This window comes from Xenopus laevis, chromosome 4S (assembly GCF_017654675.1).
Source record: "Xenopus laevis strain J_2021 chromosome 4S, Xenopus_laevis_v10.1, whole genome shotgun sequence".
NCBI lineage: Eukaryota > Metazoa > Chordata > Amphibia > Anura > Pipidae > Xenopus > Xenopus laevis.
In genome coordinates this window covers 129,892,736-129,907,717 of record NC_054378.1, presented here as the reverse complement: position 1 = coordinate 129,907,717, position 14,982 = coordinate 129,892,736, and the positions used below count along the sequence as shown (strand labels likewise).

General features: G+C 39.1%; 1 protein-coding gene across 1 annotated transcript in view; it reads left to right on the top strand.

Annotated features, from left to right (window-relative positions):
- cacna2d3.S (calcium channel, voltage-dependent, alpha 2/delta subunit 3 S homeolog) overlaps positions 1–14,982 on the top strand; it is a 174,428-nt gene that overhangs the window by 143,145 nt on the left and 16,301 nt on the right. Inside the window, 1 exon segment of the mRNA NM_001085711.1 lies at positions 1,906–1,980. Within this exon segment, the coding sequence (NP_001079180.1) occupies positions 1,906–1,980 (75 nt within the window).

Sequence of the window (14,982 nt, the reverse complement as noted above, 5' to 3'; positions counted from 1 at the left end):
TGTCTAGCCCCATGTCAGATTTCAAAATTGAATATAAAAAAAATTTGTTTGCTCTTTTGAGAAATGGATTTCAGTGCAGAATTCTGCCGGGAGAAGCACTATTAATCCTCGATATTCGACCCTTAATACATCTGCCCCTTAGTATCAAGTACAAGTTACTGTTTTATTATTACAGAGAAAAAGGAAATTGTTTATTATTTGGAATAAATGGGGTTTATCGGAGACGGCTTTTCCGTAATTTGGAGGTTTCTGGATAATGGGTTTTCCGGATAACAGATCCCATACCTGTACCTAACTGGCACATGCAAAACAATTCCCACCTGGCACAATCAATTGGTTCTGTTGTCGGACTGTGATTCACAGAATGGGCGACTTGGTTTCAGAATGAGAAAAATAAACAAAAGGTTTTGAGTATTGTTTCATTTCATCCATATCTGTTCTTATCTTCCCAGGCTTTAAAACATTAATAAGTGATTTTGATAATTAATTGTACCTAATTGTGCACCATACAAACAGCTAGAACCATGAAATACATTCCCTTATAAGCGAATTACTATATGTGTATGTATCATGTTTATTGCCTCCCTCTAAATCCACTTATAGACTGAAATGACTGCCTTTTTCAATGCATCTTCCTATATAAATCAATGCCGTGATGGTTAAATAGTTAAAGCCCCGCCGTTAAACTACCGACTTTGTGCAAATGACATTTCTGAATACAAATCATTAACTCGGAGATATGGAAAATGCCTGCTTGGGGAAAAAAGAATATATCTCCCTTATTAATCTTGAATTACTTTGTGAATAATTATTGGAATCGTTATGATGAAGATACATAATAACAATGAGAATTTGTCATGCTGTGATTTAGGACAAAGCTGCTATTCTAAAATGTTATGATTTAAAAAAATCTGGCTAATTAGGGCACGTGAAACCTATAGAACAACGAGGCATGGCTTTGGGAAGCACGGCTCATCATACTATTGCAAGGCTTTTTTATGGTGCTTTTATACTGGTCTAATTGAGCAGAGGCTGACACTTATTAACTACCAGGGGTGCAATTGCACCTGGACCTAGAATCCTGTGTGGAACCAATTTCTAAGACCCGGACCCGACCCAAAACCTACAACGCGCAGCCCGTGACCCTAACCGCAATCCGCATATTTTTCCACTTTGATCCACTACCCGATCCGGACCCACAACTGCCTTATTCGCAACCCGACCCGCAGACCACCATCAAACAGGAAGTGATGTTGCTGCAAACAGGAAGTAACATCGTCAAAAGTAGGCGGGACAGAAACACGTTTTGTAAAACTTTAAAAGGAGTAAAATATAGACAATATTACATAAGATTATAGGAAATTTAGATGAGACCAGACCCGCACCTGAAAATCCTCCCCTCATTCTGCAGGGTGCACGCTTTTTTTGCGGGTAACCCACGGGTACCCGACCCATTGCAGGACTCTATCTGGACCCGCACCCCCTTGGGGCCTGCCAGAGCCTCCCACACATACAAATCAGGTGCAAAAATTGATCTGGAGGGGGGTATAGAGCCATGTCCTGCACCCGGGCCCTGCCAGTGTTAATTGTGTCGCTGGAGCTTTGTATACAAGGTCTATAGGTATTTCTACATTGCAAATTACAGTTGAATATAGGGCATCTTTATTTTAAACCTACTTAAAAGTGGAGACATTTTCATTTCAGAAAAGTCGTGCAAAAATTGCCTTTTCAGTAAGATTTTGGGTTACTTTCTCTGCACAGTTAGATAGAGAAGGATCACTTGATTGTTTTACAAAGGACATAAAAAGTGACACGTAAGCTGCATTCCTTAATATTTTGGGTGGGACATGTAGTAACTGAGAAGTACTATTTTCTGCATCTCCCAATTGTTTTTTCCTGTTTCAGTACAACACAGAAATCCAGTATGTGGAGCCGTGTTTGAACGGAACGTTGGTGCAAGCAGACAGGAACAACAAGGAGGTAAGAGCTCAGATGAAGAAGATAAAACAAATGTTGGTGCAACCCCAAATACAGGTATAGGACCTGTTATCCAAAATGCTCGGGACCTGGGGCTTTCCGGATAATGGATCTATCCATAATTTGGATCTTCATACCTTAAAGGGCACCTGTTGGCTAAATATAGTAGTTGAGGCCTAATAGAGCCCACACTCCGGTTAGGGGTAACAGTCATTTTTGTTTTACCACCGGCACCTAGAGGGAACTCCCAGTTGCAGCATTCGTTCATTATGTTCATGCGTGTGCCCCAACATGGCTGCTCGAACCAGGAGCTCCCTCGAGGTGTTGGGGAGTCTAGCACTGGCGGGGGGGCATTTAAAAAAGAAAAAAACTACTATTACTATGGATGCACCAACCTACAGTATTTGGGATTCGGACGAATCCCCGAATCCTTTGTGAAAGATTCACCTGAATACCGAACCAAAACCTAATTTGCATATGCAAATTAGGGGAGTGAAAGGAAAAAGTGGGGGAAAAATATTTTACTTCCTTGTTTTGTGATGAAAACTCATGTGGTATCCCTTCCTGCCCCAAATTTGCATATGCAAATTAGGATTCGGACAAACCTAAATCCTGCCCGAATCCCAAACCAAATCCTGGATTCGGTGCATCACTAACTATTACCCCAACCGCAACCACACCTTTGATTGGAGATTAAGTATTTAGCTAAAGGTCCCCTTAAAGTCTACTAGAAAATCATATAAACATGAAATAAACCCAATAGGCTGGTTTTGCCTCCAATAAGGATTAATTATATCTTAGTTGGGATCAAGTACAAGTTACTGTTTTATTATTACACAGAAAAAGGAAATCATTTTTACACATTTGGATTATTTGGTTAAATGGAGTCTATGGGAGACGGCCTTTCCGTAATTTGGAGCTTTCTGGATAATGGGTTTCCGGATAACAGATCCCATATCTATATAGCAGCCACCTTTCCTCAGTGATAGCATACCTCCCAACTGTGCTGTTTTTTGCAGGACAGTCCCGATATTGACAGCTCAGCCCACAGTCCCGGATTGTTACTGAAATGTCCAGACTTTCTCTTTGATCTCCTGCACTGAACAGACAGAAAAAGATACAAAGTTTCTTAAACGTAATTGGCTTTTGGCAGAGAGCCCAGAATACGTGGCAGGTGCACTTAGATACTTTTGTAACAATTTAAGATACGCATAAAAAACAATAGTAACAATTCAAGATAATCAGGACTCTTGGTGGAAACTGTGACTTGCAGCTTAAAGGGCAATTCACCTTTATTAGCAAAACTGTAATAACACATAACAACCACAGACATGTGGTCAAACTTTCATAACCGGCCAAATTTTGTAAAATTAACATTTTAATTTGGGAGGGGGGCACAAAAATGGCATGGTAAAAATGTTTATGGTTTTGTCCCTCTTTCTGTTTCAAAAATGTTGGCTATGTGATAACCATCATAGCTGCAGGGATATAGGCACTGTATCATGTACGGTCCATGGAAGTGTTTAAACACACTATACAAACAGTATAGGAGATCAGCGACCCCGTTCCACAAAGGGTTTTAAGGGTTCTTATATTCCCTTAATCTTGATAGTTTGTGCCAGATTGTAAAAATAATACAATTTGTTGCAGCAGGAGCTCCCCCCACTGGACAAAGAAGCAAAGTACAAGTGCAAGGGAGACATGGCAGCTCCACAGTTGCATTACAGAAATGAAAGGACCAGGTTGTGTTTAGGAAAGGATTCTGTACAGTGAAATCAATAGATACAGTATCATAGAAGGATTATGTATAGTGAAATCAATAGATACAGTATCATAGAAGGATTATGTATAGTGAAATCAATAGATATAGTATCTATAGAAGGATATAGATCCTGTATAGTGAAATCAATAGATATAGTATCATAGAAGGATTCTGTATAGTGGAATCAATAGATACAGTATCATAGAAGGATTCTGTATAGTGAAATCAATAGATACAGTATCATAGATGGATTGTGTATAGTGAAATCAATAGATACAGTATCATAAAAGGATTCTGTATAGTGATATCAATAGATACAGTATCATAGAAGGATTCTGTACAGTGAAATCAATAGATACAGTATCATAAAAGGATTCTGTATAGTGAAATCAATAGATACAGTATCATAGAAGGATTCTGTACAGTGAAATCAATAGATACAGTATCATAAAAGGATTCTGTATAGTGAAATCAATAGATACAGTATCATAGAAGGATTCTGTACAGTGAAATCAATAGATACAGTATCATAAAAGGATTCTGTATAGTGAAATCAATAGATACAGTATCATAGATGGATTGTGTATAGTGAAATCAATAGATACAGTATCATAGAAGGATTCTGTACAGTGAAATCAATAGATACAGTATCATAGAAGGATTCTGTATAGTGAAATCAATAGATACAGTATCATAAAAGGATTCTGTACAGTGAAATCAATAGATACAGTATCTATAGAAGGGGCAGGTTACATTTAAGGATGCTCCTGAAAATAAATGACCTTAATGACTCTCATGATTATCATGTCTCATGTAAATATAAGTTATTGTTTGAACAGCTTATGATGAAACACAGTCAATAAAGTAGCAGTGTCGTAGAGCACTTTCCATATTCTTATGCTGAAAATCCATTTTCCTTTTGCTGTTGCTCCTGCCATAGAAACGCTGCTGAATCCGCTGCTCTTTCTTCTCTCAAATGACTTGACCTGACACTGAAAGTGAACGACAAAATGACCCTCAATTCAATTTCTTACACAATCTCGCCGTCTCCGAATGTCGGATGAACTTTATTTCATGTCAGGCTGATGCTTTTTGATAAGACATAATGTGTGAGCTCCCATTATCTGCTCTTTATTCCAGCTTTTATAGACACAGGCCAGTCTAAAGAAAGGACAGAAAAGCAGCTTTTATGGCTCAATTCCGGTCGCTAATTTAACTCTGCGATTGCCAAAAGCACCTGAACTCACTGATATACATTACTGTGTACAGAATCATGTCCCATGGCTACAGGGAGATCCCGGAGACTAGTTTGGGGTGACTACAAGTCAAGTGAGCAAAAAAAGGGGGAACCAGCATTTTTAATAACATCAGTTGTTTGGAGATATAAGTGGGGAACTTGTTAAAGGGGTTCTTCACCTTTAAATTAACTGTTAGTATGATGTAGAGGGTGATATTCTGAGATAATTTGCAATTGGGTTTCATTTTTTATTATTTGTGGTTTTTGAGTTATTTAGCAGCTCTCCAGTTTGCAGTTTCAGCCATCTGGTTGCTAGGGTCCACGTTACCTGAGCAACCATGCATTGATTTGAACAAGAGACTGGAGTGTGAATAGAAGCCTGAATAGAAAGATTAGTAATAAAAAGTATTAAAAACAATAAATGTGTAACCTTACAGAGCATTTGTTTTTTAGGTGGGGTCAGTGACCCCCATTTGAAATGTTTTCATTGAATTGAGGCGTGACAGTCAAAAGCCATCAAAATTGGGATTATGCAAACATAGCTACAGCACCTTATGCATTTGCTCATGGCCTGTACAGAGAGATCCCATAAAACTATGGCAGCATAGGTATTCCCTGTACTAAGCACAATTCAGCAGGAACAGTCCCCTAAGTTTGCTCATAGTCTGTACAGAGAGATCCCATAAAACTATGACAGCATAGGTATTCCCTGTACTAAGCACAATTCAGCAGGAACAGTCCCTAAATTTGCTTATAGTCTGTACAGAGAGATCCCATAAAACTATGGCAGCATAGGTATTCCCTGTACTAAGCACAATTCAGCAGGAACAGTCCACCAAGTTTGCTCATAGTCTGTACAGAGAGATCCCATAAAACTATGACAGCATAGGTATTCCCTGTACTAAGCACAATTCAGCAGGAACAGTCCCTAAATTTGCTTATAGTCTGTACAGAGAGATCCCATAAAACTATGGCAGCATAGGTATTCCCTGTACTAAGCACAATTCAGCAGGAACAGCCCCTAAGTTTGCTCATAGTCTGTACAGAGAGATACCATAAAACTATGGCAGCATAGGTATTCCCTGTACTAAGCACAATTCAGCAGGAACAGCCCCCTAAGTTTGCACATAGTCTGTACAGAGAGATCCCATAAAACTATGGTACATAGGTATTCCCTGTACTAAGCACAATTCAGCAGGAACAGTCCCCTAAGTTTGTTCATAGTCTGTACAGAGAGATCCCATAAAACTATGGCAGCAATGGTATTCCCCTGTACTAAGCACAATTCAGCAGGAACAGTCCCTAAGTTTGCTCATAGTCTGTACAGAGAGACCCCATAAAACTATGGCAGCATAGGTATTCCCTGTACTAAGCACAATTCAGCAGGAACAGTCCCCTAAGTTTGCTCATAGTCTGTACAGAGAGATCCCATAAAACTATGGTACATAGGTATTCCCTGTACTAAGCACAATTCAGTAGGAACAGTCCCTAAGTTTGCTCATAGTCTGTACAGAGAGATCCCATAAAACTATGACAGCATAGGTATTCCCTGTACTAAGCACAATTCAGCAGGAACAGTCCCCTAAGTTTGCTCATAGTCTGTACAGAGAGATCCCATAAAACTATGGCACATAGGTATTCCCTGTACTAAGCACAATTCAGCAGGAACAGCCCCTAAGTTTGCTCATAGTCTGAACAGAGAGATCCCATAAAACTATGACAGCATAGGTATTCCCTGTACTAAGCATAACCTGGCGACCCATTTAATCTAGTTTATCACCATCATTTATTTATATAGTGCCAGCAAGTTACGCAACACTTTACATTAATTAATAATAAACTGTTAATACATTAATATAAGAAGGGTTACAGAACAAAAATGTCCCTGCTCACAAGAGCTTACAATTTTGTAAAATGTTGCTCTAAGTGCTACTGCCCCATTGAATAAACATTAATTGGTATAATGACAAGATGGCTGGATTATATTGCAATTGCGTTTACACCCCCCGCAAACTCGCATTTCTCTCGCCAGATGTTGCCTATGCCGGCAGCGCAAACACGGGACATATTCATTGTGTTACAGATGGTGAATAGATCTAACACAACATCCCTCACTGCACACAGGCCCCTTCTTCCTTGTTTAATTCATCTTTTTATTCTGTGTTCTACTGAATCATCACCATCATTTAGTTCTATATCGGCGACAAGTTACACAGTGATACTGAATCCCACACAAGCATTTCCATAAACTGACAATCTTTAGCTGAATCCCCTGTTAGAACTCGTTACCTGCAGTGTTTGATGGGTAACGTCAATATTATGAATCTTACCGCACCGCTGACAATTACCTTCACTTTGCTGCAATATCTATTTATGTATATAAGGAATAAATGATGGAGAGACAACAAAGGAAAAAAAGGAATTTCATGAACTCGTCCTTTGTCTCAGAGAAGCAGCTGGCGACTGTCACGCCGCAAACGACAAACATGGATTCGTTAACATTAATAGGTAGTGATGGGCGAATAAATTCGGCAGGTGCAAATTTGCGGTGAAGGTCCGCGAACTTTCACTAAACTGTCGCGAAAATTTGCTGGCGTCAAATAAGTTTGCGCGTGTCAAAACCGATGCGCTTCAACATTATTCAGATGCCTATTGACTTTAATGCCAGCGTCAAAATTGACGCGGGTGGCAAAATTTGTGTTTCTCGAATTTTGCTAATTTTTTGGGGAAGCGAAACGGGACAAATTCGCCAATCACTATTCATAGAGCATTAAATCTATTTTGTATACAGTGTTGCATTGCCAACAAATAGAAGAGTTTTGTTTAATGTGTTCCTAGAGCGCCTGCCCCTCTATTCCACTGAGATACTGAGGCGAGAAGCTCTATGGCAGGACCTTCCATTTTTCGTCTCATAGGACTATTGATTTCTCTGGTTTCCAACAGAATTTCCCCCACCACAATCAGGCCCGGATTTACACTTACAACACCCCTAGGCCATACCTCCCAACTGTCCCAACAGCTCAACCCACAGTCACGGATTGTTACTGAAATGTCCTGACTTTCTCTTTGACCTGCTGCACAGACTTGAGAAAAAGATACAACGTTTCTAAAACTTAATTGGCTTTTGGCAGAGAGCACAGAATACATGGCAGCTGCACTTAGATACATTTGTAACAATTTCAGATAAGCAAAGAAACAAGTGTAACAATTTAAGATAAGCAGGTCTCCTGGTGACTTGCATCTTAAAGGGCAATTCACCTTCTAAGCCTCCAGGTCCTAGTGCCTGCTTGGTTACGCACATCGGCCCCTGCAGTGCACACACCGTTTGACTGGGGAGCTGCGGCTTCCCTGTGCTTCTTAGGATACGGCTGGGCAGTCTGCCACCCCTAAAATTTTGCCTCGCCACTAGTGATGGGCGAAGTTCTCCTGTTTACCCAAAAAATTTGTGAATTTCCTGCCAAATTCTCAAAACGGCAAACAATTCGCGAAAGATTGTGCAATTCGAACGTTTTCACGAAAAAATTGTGCAATTTTAATGTTTTCACAAAAAAAATCATGAAATTCGAACGTTTTCACAAAAATATTCGAGCAATTAAAATGTTTTCACAATAAAATCGAGCAATTCGAACCTTTTCACTAAAAAATCAAGCAATTCGAAGGGTTTCGCTAAAAAAAATCGAGCCATTCGAACATTTTCACCAAAAAATTGTGAAAATTGGTAATTGACGCGGGTGAATTTTCAACACCGAACTTTCATGGGATATTTGAGAATCTATTTGCCGGTGGCGAAATGCTGGAATTCGCCGCAAATTTGTGCCAGGCGAATTTATTCGCCCATCACTACTTGCCACAAATCCGGGTCTGAGCACAATCCACACTTGAGTCCAATTTGGTTGTACTTGGTATGCTCAGACGAGGAGCAAATGTGGAAGATTTGGAGCATTAGGCAACATGGACACATGGGCTTCCGTACCGGTCCAATGTGACCCCAACCCTATAACAGTGAAGATCTCCGAAGATGCCCCACTAGCCTCCATTTTCTCTTCTACCGATTCCCACTAGTGATGATACATTTGTTTTCGCCAGACATACGTTTGCTGTCAAATTCGAGACTTCTACATCTTCTACATTTTTTACAATGGCAAAATCCACACAAATTTCACAAAGGCAAAGTCACGAAGGCAAAATTGTCGATGAGGCAAAACGGTTGCCATAAGAAAAAACACCCATTAATGCGCTTGGACTAAAAAGACTCCGAAAAAAAAGTCACCACAAGAAAAGCGCCCATGGACTTTAATGCAATTGGAGTGAGAAAAAATTGTCGCACTCGTAAAAGAATTGTCGCAAGTGACAATTGCCTATTGACTTCAATGTGTTTTGCAAATGTTTTGACAGTTTCACAAATTCCTCGGCAAAGTAAATGGGGACACATTGCTCAGGACTAATTCTCAGCACATGTTCTGGGTCACAGTATACAGTATATATATATATAAATATATACACACTATATAACAGTCGCAATACAAGGCTAAGCAGTAATTGACTGACCTTCACATTACAACCAACTCATTCTACGTTAGAGCTCAGAGCCTTGTAGCATCAACTTCTATTACAGATGAAGTTCACTTTATAACTGATGATTTCCCACGACCCCTAAGCTTAGCTCCTCCCCAGAGCCCACTGAGCATGTGCAGTGCCACTGACTCACACTAACAAGATCAGGAGATGGGGAGCTGCTGGGGGCCTGGATCATTACTGTTTTTGGGATGCTATACCTCTGGGTTGCTACAGTATAATCAGCTACCTGATTTTATTAAAGTTCGAATGGAAAAAACGTTAATAAAATAGTTTTTGTTTCACTAGGAACACAATTATTTCATGATTTATTAAACCCTGAGGCCTCTAAAAGTCTGAATCTGAAAATAGTCTATCTCCAAGCTGTCAAGGTCGTGTAGAAGTCAGTGGCAAAGGGTCCATTTCAAATTTGAAGATAACATGGTCTGCTCTGAGTTTCGGGCAAAAATCTGAAAAATGTGGGGGTTTCGATCGATTTCACTAAAAAAAATTTTTGCGGTTTTTTTTTCCGAACCGACTTTGTCAATTTTTTCCAATGATAAATAAGGTCAAATTGTGGATTCTACTTTGGTCTGACTTTTCTACTTAAAAAATCAGAAAAAAACGGATTTTGATAAATTACCCCCTTGCTTGGGGATATTACTATTTTTGGGAGTCATCTTTGTAACCAGATTGTATCCTAGATTTTGATTAATCTTTCCTCAACATCAGCAATGTCACTTTATCTCATATTTAAAGGAACAGTTCAGTATAAAAATAAAAGCTGGGTAAATAAATAGGCTGTGCAAAATAAAAGATGTTTCTAATATAGTTAGTTAGGCAAAAATGTAATGTATAAAGGCTGGAGTGAGTGGATGTGTAACATAATAGCCAGAACACTACTTCCTGCTTTTCAGCTCTCTTGCTTTCCACTGATTGGTTACCAGGCAGTAATCAATTAGAGACTTGAGAGGGGGGGGCACATGGGTTTTTACATTTTTGCCTAACTAACTATAGCCTATTTATTTACCCAGTTTTTATTTTTATACTGAACAATTCATTAACAATTAGATTAACCACAGGCACAAGCAGCATTCCAAACCATTAATACAAGAGGAAGGAGAGATAATATTGGTCAGGTGAGGACCAGAGGATTTTCAAAGCAATTTACGTGTAGTTACGTGAACTAGTGGCAGTTTAACGTGGGCAAAAAACCCAAAAGCTGCACATGAAATAACTAGGGATGTAGCGAACGTCGGAAAAAAAGTTCGCGAACATATTCGCGAACTTGCGCAAAAATGCGAGCGGTTCGCGAACGGTTCGCGAACCCCATAGACTTCAATGGGAAGGCGAACTTTAACATCTAGAAAAGACATTTCTGGCCAGAAAAATGATTTTAAAGTTGTTTAAAGGGTGCAACGACCTGGACAGTGGCATGCCAGAGGGGGATCAAGGGCAAAAATGTATCTGAAAAATCTGCCTGTGTGTGCTTGGAAGAGATAGTGTAGGGGGAGAGCTGTTAGTGATTTCAGGGACAGATGATAGTAAGCTTGCTGGCTAGTAATCTGCTTGATACTGCTCTGTATTGGAGGGACAGAAGTCTGCAGGGATTTGAGGGACATTTTAGCTTAGGTAGCTTTGCTGGCTAGTAATCTACTGTTCTCTTTAAACAACTGCCATACGTTGACCTTGTAGGCATTGTTTGCCCAGTTTTTTTGGACGCAGCCACTGAAGCACAGTTGCCAGAAAAAATATGCCATATAAATGCTGAAAATATAAATTTTTTTGGTTGCAGCCACTGAAGCACAGAGGCCAGAAAAATTATGCCATATAAATGCAGAAAATATGCATTTTTTTGGTCGCAGCCACTGAAGCACAGTTGCCAGAAAAATTATGCCATATAAATGCTGAAAATATAAATTTTTTTGGTTGCAGCCACTGAAGCACAGTTGCCAGAAAAAATATGCCATATAAATGCTGAAAATAGTAATTTTTCGCCATACGTTGACCTTGTAGACATTGTTTGCCCAGTTTTTTTGGACGCAGCCACTGAAGCACAGTTGCCAGAAAAATTATGCCATATAAATGCTGAAAATATAAATTTTTTTTGGTTGCAGCCACTGAAGCACAGAGGCCAGAAAAATTATGCCATATAAATGCAGAAAATATGCATTTTTTTGGTCGCAGCCACTGAAGCACAGTTGCCAGAAAAATTATGCCATATAAATGCTGAAAATATAAATTTTTTTGGTTGCAGCCACTGAAGCACAGAGGCCAGAAAAATTATGCCATATAAATGCAGAAAATATGCATTTTTTTGGTCGCAGCCACTGAAGCACAGTTGCCAGAAAAAATATGCCATATAAATGCTGAAAATAGTCATTTTTTGCCATATACGTTGAGTCAACGTATGGCAAAAAATTACTATTTTCAGCATTTATATGGCATATTTTTTCTGGCCTCTGTGCTTCAGTGGCTGCGGCCAAAAAAACTGGGCAAACAATGCCTACAAGGTCAACGTATACACTACTACAGCGGTGGATACGGATTACGTAAAATATATTATGGCTGCTTGAAAAAAGTCACTCCGGTGTTTTTTCTGGAGACGGTAATATTATGGATATTTAGACAGAATGTGAACAAGGTCACACAGCTAGATGGCGGGTTGAAGAAAACAGTGTGCAAATAATGCCTACAAGGTCAACGTATACACTACTACAGCGGTGGATACGGATTACGTAAAATATATTATGGCTGCTTGAAAAAAGTCACTCCGGTGTTTTTTCTGGAGACGGTAATATTATGGATATTTAGACAGAATGTGAACAAGGTCACACAGCTAGATGGCGGGTTGAAGAAAACAGTGTGCAAATAATGCCTACAAGGTCAACGTATACACTACTACAGCGGTGGATACGGATTACGTAAAATATATTATGGCTGCTTGAAAAAAGTCACTCCGGTGTTTTTTCTGGAGACGGTAATATTATGGATATTTAGACAGAATGTGAACAAGGTCACACAGCTAGATGGCGGGTTGAAGAAAACAGTGTGCAAATAATGCCTACAGGGCAAATAATGCCTAAAAGGTCAACTTATACACTACTACAGCGGTAGTAAAATAAAAAAAGTAAAATAAAAAAAAAATGAATATTAAAAAAAAAAAATTAAAGTTGGTGCTGCTGAACTACTAGGAGCAGCAGATTAGCACACCAGTCCCACTCCCCAACACTGCTAGACTAATAGCACTGGGCTCTTATAGTAGTAGTAGTAGTAGTAGTAAAACAACAAAAAATAAATAAAAGCAGTCCTTACAAGGACTACTGTTATTGCAGCAGTCAGCAGATGAGATCAGAAGCAGGACAGCTGCCCACTGCAGCTACATACAGAGCACTGCAGTAGAAGGTAGATTACTAGCCAGCAAAGCTACCTAAGCTTAAATGTCCCTCAAACCCCTGCAGACTTCTGTCCCTCCAATAACAGAGCAGTATCAAAACGATTACTAGCCAGCAAACTTTCAACTGTCCCTGAAATCACTAACAGGCAGCAGCTCTCTCCCTACACTATCTCTTCAGCACACACAGGCAGAGTGAAAAAACGCTGCAGGGCTTCGGTTTTTATAGGGAAGGGGAGTGGTCCAGGGGAGAGCTTCCTGATTGGCTGCCATGTACCTGCTGGTCTGGGGTGAGAGGGCAAAAAAAAGCGCCAACAATGGCGAACCCAAAATGGCGAACGTCGCGCGACGTTCGCGAACTTCCGGCGAGCGCGAACACCCGATGTTCGCGCGAACAAGTTCGCCGGCGAACAGTTCGCGACATCTCTAGAAATAACCTAAATGATTGTATTCAATTACCGGATATCCTGGCTCGGTGCTACTGTTAGTATAAAACTGCACCAGCGACAGGTCCTATTCAATAAGCACCACGGAGAGATCCTCTTCTTCCACTTTTTCTATCTCCACAATCCCAGGGCCAATGCAGGTGCAGTAGAATGAAAAAGCCAGCTTTTTGTTAAAGGAGAACTATCGCGAAAATGAAAAATTAATATAAGCTTCAGCATACTGATATGTTTTCTAAATATAATCAATTAAATATTCTGTACTGTTTCTGAAATAATCAAGTTTATATTCACTATCCCTCTCTCAGCATCTGTTTCTCTTCATTCTCTCTTCATGCAGCAGTTGGGTGTCAGATATTCACTGACAGTTACATCCAATATATCTTATAGGGGGGCTCCTTTTGCCTAGAAGATGTATTAGAGATCACTCTATTAAACTCACCAGACATCATGTCTCTCTACATGCAGAATTTGTGCAAAAGGCAGTTATTTTGTTACATTTTGTTTGTACTGGAATCAGTTATTTGAGGTCCCATACCTGTACCAATGGGTAGTAGAGTTGTATTCAGGGTATAAGGCTGCTTCATATTCCGTAGCTACATGCATCAATGGAAATTTCTCTGAAAGAAGAACAATTTAAGGTTAAAAAAACAAATGTAAATTAGCAAAAAAATTTTAATCATTTTGATAATTTCCAAAAAATGAACACAAATTATATTTCAAAAAAACATGAGATGAAATTAAAAAATATGATATGAAAATGTTCCTTTATAATAGGGAATACATATTAAACCCATATGTATAAATACAAATATACAGAGAGAGAATTTTCAATGATCATAAACAAAACATCCTCATTGTGCTGCCTATTTTCGGATTATTATATGGTGGATTTACCCTTTAGCTGTGCAGTGAGTGGTGCAGTTAATTACAGATGAACATTCAGGCCGAGAACATTGCAGTTTGTACTTTTTAGTCCTTAATTAGATAAACAAATCTGTCTCTGTCCAATCTGCTTTTCCACTTTCATATTTAGAAAGGCAAATGGACATTCTGCATACGTCGGCCATGTTTATGAGAGCGTATATCTGCGGTGTATAGTATTTCTCTGTTTCATATATCACATTAAGGTGTTATTTATCAAAGGTCAAATTTTGAATTTCTGTGAATTTTTAATAAATTCAAATGTACTCACAACTCGATTGGGAGGCTATTTATAAAAAAAATGTGAACGTCTAAAATTTGAACGAATAGGAACGACCCAAAAATTTGATTCGTATTCAAATTGAATTTGAGCGAAATTAGAATTCGAATTTCCCGCTGAAAAAAACTCAAATGTCCGGAAGACTATTAACATCTTCAAATGTGTCAACGGACCTCTGCCATTGACTTCTATAGGAATTCGGCAGGTTTTAGGTGGCAAATAGCTGAATTTGTTTTTAGGGTTGAGTTGTGATAAATCTCACATTCAAATTTGAGTTGGTGGTTTAAAATTCGAATTTGTGAGTTTTGAACAAAAAAATTTTTGGAAAATTCAAATTGTAATTTAACTGTTGAACCTTAAATTAATCTGCCCCTAAATATTCCAACAGGAATAAAATTTAAATAATTATTA